Raw genomic sequence first — 12,808 nt, 5'->3', positions numbered from 1 at the left:
CAAAAATACAAAAAAATAATACAGATATGGAGAATAAAATGCAAAAGTTCAATAGATCTATAATAAGACTCCCAAATGTATACTCCCACCTTGCCATGTCTCTTGAACTTCAGACTGGAATATTCACACTAATTAATAATTGTACTTGGATAGTCCATTGACCTTACATGTATTCATTTATTCAATTAACAAAAATTTTAAAAATAAGATTCACCAAATTTAACTTTTCATTACTCAGATCTACAGCTTCTCCCAAACAATCATAAGATCTTACTGCTTCAAACTCTGTTAAATGAAGCCCTTTCTCAACATCCCGTTTCACTATAGAAGGTAGCTCAAAGTGCCCTGCCCTTTTGTCTGTATCGCTGCAACAGCCTCTTAAATGTGTCTTTATGGGTCCAGTCTTGCCCTGCTTTGAATCCATTCTCTCCCTAGAAGCCCAAGTAATCTTCTAAAGTGCAAGCGTAATCATGTCACCTCTCTGTTTGAACTCTATCAAAGACTCTCCATTGCTCTTAGGAAGAAAAGCCTAGGTCCCTGACACGGCTTCCAAGGACTCACTTCCACTGACTCTGCAGCCTCAGGCTTACTCCGCCCTCCCTGCACCCCCCCCACTTCACATGGCCACACTGCACACCTCTGCAGCCCCTTCTGCTGACATGTCCCCTGCTATTCCAGTCCTCCTGACACAACCTCATGTCTGTTTGCCTTTGAATCTCAGCTTAGGCTTTGGGACTTTCTTTGACCTTCTGCCTTTAAGACTGGGCAAAAATGCCCCTCCTCTGTGCTCCTCTAGAGCTGGCACTAAGTTCCATCCTAACAGGGACCCAGGACCTCTCCTCCTCTGTTGACCTACATCCTCTATAACAGCGGTCCCCAACCTTTTTGGTACCAGGGACCCATTTCGTGGAAGACAATTTTTCCACAGACCCCGGAGGCAGGGGCGTGCAGGGGGATGGCTCAGGCAGTAATGCCAGCGATGGGGGGATGGCTCAGGCGGTAATGTGAGCGATGGGGAGTGGCAGGTGAAGCTTCAGCTCACCTGTCCACCGCTCACCTCCCGCTGGGCAGACGGCTTCCTAACGGGCTGTGGACCGGTACCAAGGTTGGGGACCCCTGCTCTACAAGACCCTCAACTTGCGGGCAAGTGCTGTGTCTAATCTACAGTTGTATTCTCAGTACCTAGTCCAGGGCACAACACATAGTAGGTATTCATCAGATATTTGTTGAATAAGTCAAAAGAGTAAAGTAGAGAAATGAAATTAGCCCACATTAGTAATAATTTTGGTAGTTGAGAATAATTTTCATATTCCTTTCACTGGTTTTCTTCCTAAATCACTAAACTCAAATTTTATGTATAACCATTTCTAGAAGAGGCTCCATTTAAATTTTGCAAAATTAAAGCTGAATAACTTCTGCTTTAAAATTCAGACGTGGCAAAAGGATCTTTAAATACAATTTAGTGAAGAATTTGGAAGGTGAGAGATATTAGTTGCCCTTATATTGAAAAAAAGTATGTATTTATAAAAGGTTTATCACAGTCCCTGGCACAGAGAAGGTTCTGGATAGTGTTAAGTGAATTTGTCTTTCTGTGCTGTCAAAACAGTAATTTCTCCCAACCTCCCTGTTTTCTCAGCTTCCCTGTTCTCCAAAAAGGAGGGTGATAAAAACCACTCCTCATGTACACACACACAGAAGGAAGAGGTATGGCCAAAGATAGAGATATAGCCTTGTTTAGTTCAAATGTTGAACCTTAGAAAAGAACAAAATAAAAAAAAATTTAAATTCAACTACTATAGGTTATGCTTCAGAAATGGGGTCTAGAGGAGTTTGTGTGAATTTCTGTCACTCAGGTGAGATGGCCCCTCCTCAGAGCCAAGTTAACTATGGCTAGCTCTGGTGGGGACGATGCAGATCAATAGTAAGAATAATTGAGGATGTCATCAATACTAGAATTACAACTAGAGGAATACCTGCGACAGAGGGAAAGTATCAATATATGGAACTTTGACCTTGACTGCCGCAGGTGTTTACCTGCAGTAACACATCTGGGGAAAGAGACCACAATTCAGGGTGATCAGCACAGGTAGTTCTGTGTTCATATGTAGGGTGTGTGTGTGTGTGCGTGCTCCTGGCTTGTGGACATCTTAGTGTGCAAGACACAGTCAAGCCAAATGAAGACAGTTATCAGAGGATGAGGAGTAGAGATACAGAAACAATGGTTTTATTTTTCGGTGCAAATGTGCAAAAGCCATAGTCACACACAATGCAATTGAAAATACAGAAGAAGACAGAGAAAAGGGAGTGTTTTTAAGTCAGCTATGACAAAATATTGGAAAACAGAAAAGCAACTACTGACAATTACAGTGACAACAGAGCCATCAGAATTGTACAGAGAAAGAGATGGTGAGTGATTCTTAAATATATTTGGAAGGAAACATGTTACATTTGGAATGACCTGTAAGCATATAATTACAGATATGCCCAATGGGAGCAAATGTGAAAAATGTACACGTGGTCTTTGGCTGTATCAATTTTATGCTTACTTCAGATAATATGGGAATGCAAATATTGATGGGAAGGTTTTCCCCATGTCTCTTGCCATGAAATCTAGCTTTGGAACAGATCAGCTGAGATGGCAGGATGGCACGTACTGTGTAGTGGCAAGGGGAGCAGGGAGTAGAAAGGAAAGACTTCAACATGAGTCTCTCCCAGTTAAGTGGCTGCTAGCACTCCACAGGATAAATTTGCTGCATAAAATCCTCTATTATTGTTGAAAAATAAAACTGAAGATATTTCCTTTGCTTTTATAGTATACTACTTTGTAATTTTGATTTCATGGTATAGTTAAGTTTACCTTGGTAATTTCCAAAGAAAAACAAATTTCTTAAAACAATTGGGACTAAATGAGTATTGGATATCACCCAATGGATAAATTACCCTCACATTTTCAAACCAGGGCAGCTCCTAAAGACACAAACACATTTACAAAATGATCTTTGGCGGGCCATTGTTATTATAGCTCTTTCTAAATTAATTCACAGGATCAAATTATTTTCCCTTTAAATGAACACAAATAATGGCTCCTTTGGAAGGTATAGCCACACAAAGATATTTAGCATAAATGATAACATGCAGTGTGGAAGCAATAAAAATATTAGCAAATAAAGTTATTTTCTAATTACTATTTTATATACTCTAAGCAAGAATATATTAATCTTTGCATACCTTATTAATTTACTTTGTAGATCCGTCATTTCAGGTATTTATTTCTTTAAAAAGTCATAATGCCAAATATACTTTGATTATAATAGGTACTATGCTTTTTTTCTCAGATGGTTGAAGAGGATAAATTTACTTGCAAATTTTAGAAAAATATGCATCCAAGAAATTCAAGCTTTATAATTTACATTTTTAGTGTATGCATATACAATAATGCTTATTTCTTTATTGAATATGCATTGAAAAGCAATTGAGATTAGTCCATTTGATAGAAATGTCGATAAGCTCATACATCTATAAGCAATTAACAAAAAGTTATTATTTGTATAGAAAATATTGCAGGAAAAAGAAATGGAGAAAGGTTTTATCTGTCATTTTTTCTGAGGAAGGAAGGTTTTTATGGAATTGTAAATTATACTGCTGAGGTATATAACTTGAGAATTGATACCAATTATATTACAAAATTTTCTTTCTAGATTTTGAGGGATTTCATGGAATTTCCCACTTTCTTTATATATATTTTTAACTTACCAGAGAACTGGCAACACTTCATCTGAATAGCTTGTATAAGAGCATAGATGGATATAAAAAGTTTAATCAGTGATTTTCAAATTGTCATGTCATGAATAATAGATAAGAATGAAATAACATAAATGACTGAGGATGAGGGCGAATGAGGGCGACTTATACTGTAAAAGCTCACACAGGAATGGGGTGTGGGAGAAAGCTGTTTCTTACTGCGGTGGTCATTCAAATACAGAGGCGCTAAGAATGACGGCACATCTGTACTAAATACTCTCAACAGGGAGATGTCTCTGCTCGTGTTAAGAACAATTCTGTTTTGCATTTAGAGCTGGAATAGGTAAATATTTGACGTACTCATAAAGTGCTTGCCATATGCTTAAAATAGTCCTTGAATTTATTTTAATTTTCAAGATGGTTTTTATTTCAAGGCGTCTCTTGAAATTCATGGCTTTCAAGTTTGGGAATGTTCACAGGCACGTCAATAATCATCCTGTTCACCCCACTCGACCACGGGCTCATCATTCATGCGCAGAATGAGGTAAGAAAGAAGCTGGAAGAGGTTCTGCCAGAGCAGGAGGGAGACATAGAAGGAGAGGCCGCTTACGTCCAGCTCACAGCGCGTGCCGGCGAAGGCCAAATCACAGACGCACTGGAACTTGTTCAGCAAGTCGTGGCATTGGCCTCCATTGAGGCAGGGATCGGAGGCACACTCGTCAATGTCCTTTTCACACCTTGGAAACGGAAACAGCAGAAACCCGGGCCCCAGTTCAATAAATTGGCTGTGAAATGAATGGGAGGGAGAACGCTAGCCTGATCCACCTAGACCAGCGCGGTGTAATTGACCAATCCCTATGCCCTTTGTTGTATATGCTCGATAACGTGGGAGATAATCTTCAAAATTCCTTTCACAAATTTTTCTTTTAATGAAAATAATTTGTACACACACACACACACAGACACACACACAGTTAATTAGAAAGAGAAAACAGGTGCAAATATCTAGAAACCAAGAAAAAATGGGGCCATGCATAAGTCAATTTCTCCCTCAAGAGTGTTAGTGTCGTTGCCACCTTATAAAAGTTAAGTTTATTGGGGTACACGGGGACCAAGACAGTGAGCTATAGTTTTTCAACCTAGCATCTACAGAGCAGACCTCCACTGCAGCTGTGAGGATTCTGATGCATCAGTGCCCCCAAGCGAAAGGGTAAAGCCCCTCAGAAACAGAAAAATGTATTTGGTTTATTCTGGGAGATTTGGGATTATTACCCTTGGGAAACCCATTTTTAACAAAAAGCCAAAATAGATAATAGAAGATTGCACTTGCTAATAAATCAGTTTCATAGTTAAGTGTAATATTTGCATGCTCAGATAGAATGATTTTCAAAAGCCAAATTTTCCAAAAACAAGTGATATCAATTCTAAGGTAAATAGAAACTTTCCTCTTCCCCGGGACGCTGTCATTTCCCCCCTAATTTTCCATGAACTACTACGTGTTTTATCCAATCACTCCCCAATCACTCATTGAGTAGATATTTATTTAGCACTTACCACATGCCAAAACCCCTGCTAGGCCTTGGAATAGACGGGTAACTGAGGCATCTTTCTTACTTTGGGAAATTCATACAAAACCTCAGTTTCGGGAATCTCTACAGAGCAGCTCACAAGGTTGAAGTCCACTGTAAACAATTTTTCATTCTCCACCTCCTAAGAGGTAAGCGTGCATGCCTAGGTCATCCACTAATCCCTAGGCTCAAACTGAAGGGATTAGGTGGTAGGTTGGGCAGGGCCAACCCAAGGCATAAAGGGGAAAAGATTTCTTCCCAGAAAAACAGCTCCTTATCCCCTTAGATACCAAGCATAGCTGAGACATTTTGTTTTCCTTTTTTGGCTTAGGCTTCTGGGCTGGAAGGAGACTCCTCTGATTAGACCGGAGCATAACTCGGCAGCTCAAGGGAGCCTGCCAAGTACTCCCTGCCCTGGGTGGGCCAGAGTGTTCACAGCATCCATCACGTACAACCTGCCAGGGTGACAGCACAGAGTTGGAGGTCTAACCCGACAGAAGAGAAGGCAATTTGTTAGAGGACAGCTTTTCAATATCTTTGGACTTTATGGAAGTCACATCCTCCTAGGCCTTGGGAGACTGCCCAGTATTTTCTAGCTTTCCTCCAGTTATTCTTTCTCTATTTCTTATCTACTTCTCTTTTGAGCTGAACAGTGCACAATATACACACAATCATTATAAACATTATTGGAGCTTTCATTAGAGGTTATTAATAGGTAGAAAATCAAAACAAATAAATCCATTGGCATCCAGTGAATTAACTAATGACGGAGAAGGACTTTGAAAGCACAGAATCCATGGGACATGTGTTTACTATTTTAGAAATCCATTTCCAGTAGAGAAGTTTATCCAGATGAAAAGACTCCTGGGAGAGGAACAGAAACGCTGAGCTTCCTTTTCTTACCACATTTCAAGTCAACAATTTGAATTTAAATGCCAGATACCTTTCTTTTTTTAAAAAAAAAACAAATAAACGTTGGAGGAAAGGGAAATGTTTGTTGTAAATAGGAATAAGGTGCGAGTAGTGGAGAAAAATAAGCCAAGGCTTTGAATGAGTTCTGTGCATTGGCCATTAAACATTAAGCATTAAATGGTGACATTGAGGGCTGGAAGTAACCAGCACTTAAATATATAGTTAAAGTGTTGTTCACATTTTAGGACAAGAACATCTTTGCAGTGTTTTTGATATATGTGGAGGCCAACCGAATGGTCTCTGGGTTAATAATATGGTACAATGAAAAGTGGAACATGACTCTAGGCTACACACCTCCGTGCACATAGATACTCGGACTACCTGTGCCGCTTAGAGCCAGACACTGAAAGCAAGCCGTGAAGGCATGAGCTAGCTAGCCTTATTATTGAATGTCGGAAGGGAAAAATGCAGGTGTGGCCAAGATTGCCTGCTGTTTTGTAAACGTGGCAAAAGAGCTGTATCTCTGTGGTGCCCAAAAACTGGTTGAAAAAAAGAAAATTCAAATTAATCCAAACTCTAGTTGTTGTGGAGCAAAAATATACCCATTATTTTATTAACTACTCTTTTGGGGAAAATTAATTCAGTCAAGATCTCTTTGTCCAATGTGTTGGACTTGAATTGATCTAATTTGTTCGGAGGAAATTTGATCAGAGATCAGTATTATCTTACCCTGGATGATATATGAGATGGAGGAGAACTTTTTCCCTTTTCTTTTAAGTGTTGCAAGTAAAGATTTAGTCATACATTTATGTCAGCACATCTACAGGTGAGCAGAGGCTTTGAAGGCAGTGCAACCTTGCAGCAGCACGTGACTGGATTGGCACCTGACCTGTCACTTAACCTCTTGGCTTCCGTTTACACAAATGCAAAATGGAAATAATAACAATTAGAGACAATAATAACAGTAACAATAATAACAATTTGTCCGGTGCCTGGCATAGCACTAGAAAAAAATGGCTAAATATCTGTTACCTGCCGTTATAGTATCTCTACCTCTTAGTAGAGATAAAGCCCCAGTTTGTTACCATTCTGGGAACAATGATCCCCTTGGGAATCCGATAAAAGCTACGGAATACGCACCTTCTTGCACTTGACCTCACATCGGCCAGTCAAATGCATATGCAAATTTGCCTGCATGTTCAGCAAGTCACAGACCGAAACCAGCCAGCTATCAACCCCATACCGACAATCCCAGCATTAGGTACAGCAGAGCTGGAGGGTTTCTTTGGGAAAGGTAGATTTATCTGGATAAAGTGTGTACACTTTTAGGGTTGAAGGTAATTCTAGGGGCAATCTTTAAGGTTTATTATATTCTGCCTTCACCAACAACCGTGTTTGCATCATGTACTAGAGTTAGTGGGACAGAAACACGCATCCAGAAGTACCTCTAAAACAACAATATCACATTTTACTGTTTTCGAAGACATATTTCCTTAGTTAAGTCTTGGCTAAAAAAGCGTTCTTGACTTTGACCTAAACTGTAATTTTTCTTCTTTTTTATTGTTGTCTCTGTCCGGACCTATATTTCAGCACAGATTTCCCTATGGGAACTGAGATGAAAAATTGCAGAAGAAATAAACTTTGCATAATCTCGCTGTTGTTCAGCCCAGACTTTTCGCCTATAAAGCTCTGCTGCGACTCACCATTCCCCAGTGAAACCTGGCCAGCACACACATTTTACTTCACCCTGGAACTCCGTGCAGTTGCCGCCGTTATAGCACGTGAGGTTGGTCTTCTCATTCCCACAGACTGCTGAGGGTAATCTCGTGTATCTAGAGAGAAAAGTAACAGCCACACTGTTCACCTTGCTCATTTCATTTACGAAAACGTTTTAGAAAAGTTCATGTATATAGTCAATGCCAAACTAACTAGGTACTCAGGCTGGCTGAGCCACAAATGCTTAACTGTGCTGTTTTGTTCCAGAATCACCTCAGTGCACAGCTCCTGCTGGAGGGCTGCACTGTTCGGATCATGGCTATCCATCTTCCACTGCTACCCAGTGGTCATTCGTGAGATAAGATCTATGCCAGGGGTGGCAATAAATTTAGCGCCGGAAAGAAACTTGCTATAGCTAGGCCAGAGGAGAATTGCATCTCTATAAAGGCCAGGAAAGAAAGGACAGGACTCTGGTACCCAAGCCCTCATGTGATTTCTCCGTTGCCTTTCACAGCTGAACTCCAGTTGCCCTGCCAACACTTGCTGCCCCCATCGAATAACTCACAGCTCAGCAGAATGCAAGCCATGTGCTGTCCAGGAGGTTTGTACACGGTACTCAGTGGTGACCACGTGTGAATTCTGAGTTTGGCTCTTTCGTTTATCAACAGAGCTGTATATATTAAGGAATCCTTATAAGGGGCAGAACAAATTGTTAGAAGCTAAGCAGAACTTTACTGTGTGATAAAATCCAGTGGTGTGAAGGGACTGGTTTAAAAGATTTTATGGTGTTCAGGTCCTTTGACCCACTGTGCATGTTATGCATGGAACTGGATACATAGTTAATATTCAGGAAATATCAGATGAATTTCATTTGTGCTGCTGTGCGCGCTGCAGCTAATATGGAGAAACCGGTCTATATGGAGAAACCGGTGTATATGTGTCTCTTCCCACAAGAGCTAATCAATTCGACTTTAAAAAGAAAATATCCTAAGGACTTTTCAAAGGAGCCAAAAGTGTCAACGAGCATTGAAAGAGGTCAATTAGCAATGCAAATATGAAGCTTTGTGTACATCATATGTTTAATAAACACTTTTGAGCCTCATTACAAAGTACTTTTGAATCAAAACTTTAATCTTTGAAAACTTGACTTTGATGAATTAGGGAGAAAAAATACTGGAGCACTGGTTACTGGGGCATATTTGTTTATTTTACTTATCCAAAGTCACCATGGCAGTACTATTAATTTTGATCCTGAATGTCTTTTGCTTTTAAACATTCAGATTACCTGTTGGCAAATGATTCAGTTAACTCATGAGAAGTGACATTTTATTGGAATGTCAACACTCAGCAACTAACCCTGTGTCATGCCTTCACAGTCTCTGAACAGCAATAAATGTTATGGAGACAAATACATCTTCTTATAGGTGTGGCTACATATTCTGTCTACTAGGAGATTCATCCAGTTAAGGTACTACTTCTGAATTAGTGTAATGTCTGCAGGCTGCCAGCCAACTCCAGGCCTTCCTGTCCACATTCTGGAATCTATTGCTTGCTAGAAATAACCGTCTCATGTGCCTATAACAACTCAATTGTTTGGTGAATTCAAAACAAGTATAAGTTATAAAAACAATAATGAATGCTACTTACACAGAAATACTAAAGCAGTGTGACTTGGCAGGAAAATATTCATTCCTGTTTCTATTTATATTACATGAAACGGATGTGACTGCCAGAACTAAGCTTTATAGTTTCAGAAAAAACTGTGAAATGCTTTGAAATGGGCAAAAGAGATCACTGGGTATTCTTTCAGTGGAATGCTGGGTGTTATATAAAAGACCCTCTAAGATTATCTGATTTTTCTAATGTGTATGACTCAGGTTTTTTTTACCAAGCTAGTTCACAACTCTGTAAGTTGTAGAAAATTATAGTAATACTAATGGATCTTGTTCATTGAAGTGCAAGTGAATTTGAAGCGATACAGTCAACTGTCACACTGTAGAAATAGTGTGGTTCAAATACTAATTTTGTTGCCCTATAGGCTATTAAACAATTTTGCATTTATTGGTAAATTCATTTCCTCATCCCTATTTACAAGTGTGTATATATATGATATGGACATATTTATGTATATGATTAGATTATCCTTTGACATTTTGATTTTTATCTTACTGGTTCCCTCATTAATTAATGACAAAGTCATCAAAACGTTCATTCTGAGAGTCATGATTTCACCCTTTTGAAATTATACTTTAACATAGTCTTTTCAGAATTATATGAGTTTACCTGCCTGAAATACCCCAGAGTATTCTCTTAGGGGTAGGAGTCATGCTTCCTCCAACAATACTAAAATTCAGCTCTTGCATTTGTTGTAAATGTATTTGTTTCCTGAGGCCTTAAGGCTGTCAGACTCTGGGGCTGTAGTTCCTGAGACATTCTAACAGAGATGACTGAGAAAACATTTTGCTCAAAGTCTGGTCCAAACCCTGACCTTCCTCTTTGTAGAACATGCCAGCAGGTGAGATCCTGTCTTTGCAAGACCAAACTGTGATGGCCGTTGACTGTCACCCCCTGCTCAGCACAGCTTGTATGTTCATACCTGGGCAGAGAGCTTTCCAGTTTGAAGATGTAGAACACAGCTCGAAACACACTTTATGTGGATATTATGCTCACCTGCAGAATTTTCCTGTGAAATTTCCAGGACAGCGGCAAGAATAGCCACTGGTGTCACTGACGCAGGTGGCCCCGTTCGCACACAGGTGACTCTGGCAATTGTCTACATCTGATTCACAGTTCACACCAGTGTAGCCAGGCTCACACCTGCAGCGATAGCCTGCAACTCTGTCGGAGCAGTTGCCATGGATACAGGGGTTTGAAAGGCATTCATCAATGTCGAGTTCACAGTGTGACCCTGACCATCCCACGGGACAGGTGCAGTGATGAGAACTGTACGTGTCTTCACAATGTCCTCCATGCAGGCAGGGGTCGGAATTGCAGGCGTTTAACTGCAAACAGCCGGTAACCACAGGATGTGTAGAGATTTTGAGAAACTGCTCCTCCTGAGGTTTATTAATGAAACCATGAACATTTTCAAAGTAAGAGAGATAAATGCCACTGATTTCTATTGTACTTAGACACCCTCGCAGGCCCTGCGTGTTGTCACTAGCTCGCTCACCCACATAAATGTTTATATCATCCTTCAGGAAGCTGAGACTCCCAGTAGCCACTGAGCTGCTCACAAGAGGTGTTCGCTGGTCCACTTCCATTTGCCACCTGGAAGCCTGGGCCCGTGGGTCTGTCATGGAGAGAGTCACTTGGTGCCACGTGCCATCATTCACTGACTGCAGACTTGTCAGACTCAGTGTGTAGAAACTGTTGCCACTTTGCAGCTGAAATAATAACTGGGAATCCCGAATGCTAATATTAAGGAATTCAGGCTCCTTCTCTGCGTGCAATATGATCGCATTTGCGTCCCTTGTTCTGAAACCAAATGTGATATTGGTGAGTTCTCTGGTAATATTCCCATTGCTCCTGAATAATATCTTACTGCTTTGTCCATTAAAAACAGCATTTGCGATACCTGAAGAGAGAAGGCAACGCCAATCAGCAGCTTTACTAAACCTGTAATGTTTGCCTAAGTACGTTTATTGACATTAATGACCATCACGTTACTACTGTCATGTACGGATTGTTTGATACAGGCTAGGCACTCTGTTAGTTGCTTTTATATTATTTTTAATATGAAGTTCTCTAAGATAGGTTCATTATTATTATCATCTTTATTTTACAGAAGAAGAAATTGAGACTCACAGAGGTTAAGTAATTTTCTCATGGTCAAGTGGCTAATAGATAATTAAGCCAGAATGTCAAACCTGGGTGGTCAGATGCCAAAACCCAAATCATTTATTTCTTTTCCACTGAAATGCAGTACCTTCTAATGTTATTTTACAGCTGCTCCCCCAAATAAAGCATTGGTTACCCATTTTACACATAAAGAAATCGAGCACAAAGAACTCACAAGTCTAGCTATAAACTGGGCCTCAAGTGACACAGTTAATAAACAGTGGAGTCTGGCTTCTGAGTAAGCTGACCTGGAGGCACTTAAAAGTAGCATTCTAAATGACTGATTTACTACCTGGCAAACTCCAGTTACATGCTGAGTTACCAATCTGTGCCTAACTCCAAGTAGCATCCTGTGGTTGGGCAAAATTATACAACCGTACCCTCTGCTCTAATATACGCCCGCATACATGGGACCACATGGGACCACAGCACTTTTGGGCAATCTTATTGCGTTTTTCTATTAGACTGTTTTTCCAATTCCACAAGATCACTCGTTCACAGCTTGCTTTGTCTCTTGAAATATCTAACCCTATATGTTTATGATCTCCTTTGTTACTTTCTTGAGAAAACAGGAGAAAGAAGAACTGCTTCAGTTTCCCACCTAATCTGTAAACCTAACAAATCTGGATCCACTCTGCTTTCCATTTGTTATAATGGATGCATTGTCCTTATTCTCATCTGTACAATAATAGAAAAAAGATCTCCTGTTCTCTGCCCCTGGTTCCTGACACAGGCCTTCTAAAACTCTGGTAAATTCCTAAGTGATAAGAGCACTGCACTGGGAGCATCTTTGTTCTAATGAGACAGCGACTCTGGGTGGGCTCCTGGCTGGAGCCTGGATGCAGGCTGGTCGTCAGGAAGACTAAGCCATGATTGGAAGCTTGAAATTGTCAGCCCCAGCCCATCCTCTAGAGAAGGAAGAGTGCAGAAAATGGAGTTAATAATTGGTCATGCTTACATAAGGAAGCCTCCATAAAATCCCAAAAGCATGGGGTTCAGAGAGCTTCCAAGTTGTTAACCCTACCTACGCT

The 12,808-nt window shown here is 40.3% G+C and overlaps 1 protein-coding gene across 3 annotated transcripts in view; it reads right to left on the bottom strand.

Annotated features, from left to right (window-relative positions):
• CRB1 (crumbs cell polarity complex component 1) overlaps positions 1 to 12,808 on the bottom strand; it is a 246,548-nt gene that overhangs the window by 29,218 nt on the left and 204,522 nt on the right. For all 3 annotated transcript variants that reach the window (XM_082613804.1, XM_082613806.1, XM_082613805.1), the window contains 3 exons: positions 10,608 to 11,514; positions 7,925 to 8,053; positions 4,352 to 4,478 (listed from right to left, as the gene is read on the bottom strand). In XM_082613804.1, the coding sequence (XP_082469930.1) occupies positions 4,352 to 4,478; positions 7,925 to 8,053; positions 10,608 to 11,514 (1,163 nt within the window). The remainder of the gene's footprint in view (positions 1 to 4,351; positions 4,479 to 7,924; positions 8,054 to 10,607; positions 11,515 to 12,808) is intronic.

Source organism: Mesoplodon mirus (assembly GCF_964341445.2).
Source record: "Mesoplodon mirus genome assembly, chromosome: 3".
In the NCBI taxonomy this organism is placed as follows: Eukaryota; Metazoa; Chordata; class Mammalia; order Artiodactyla; family Ziphiidae; genus Mesoplodon; species Mesoplodon mirus.
This window is presented reverse-complemented; position numbering and strand designations above follow the sequence as displayed.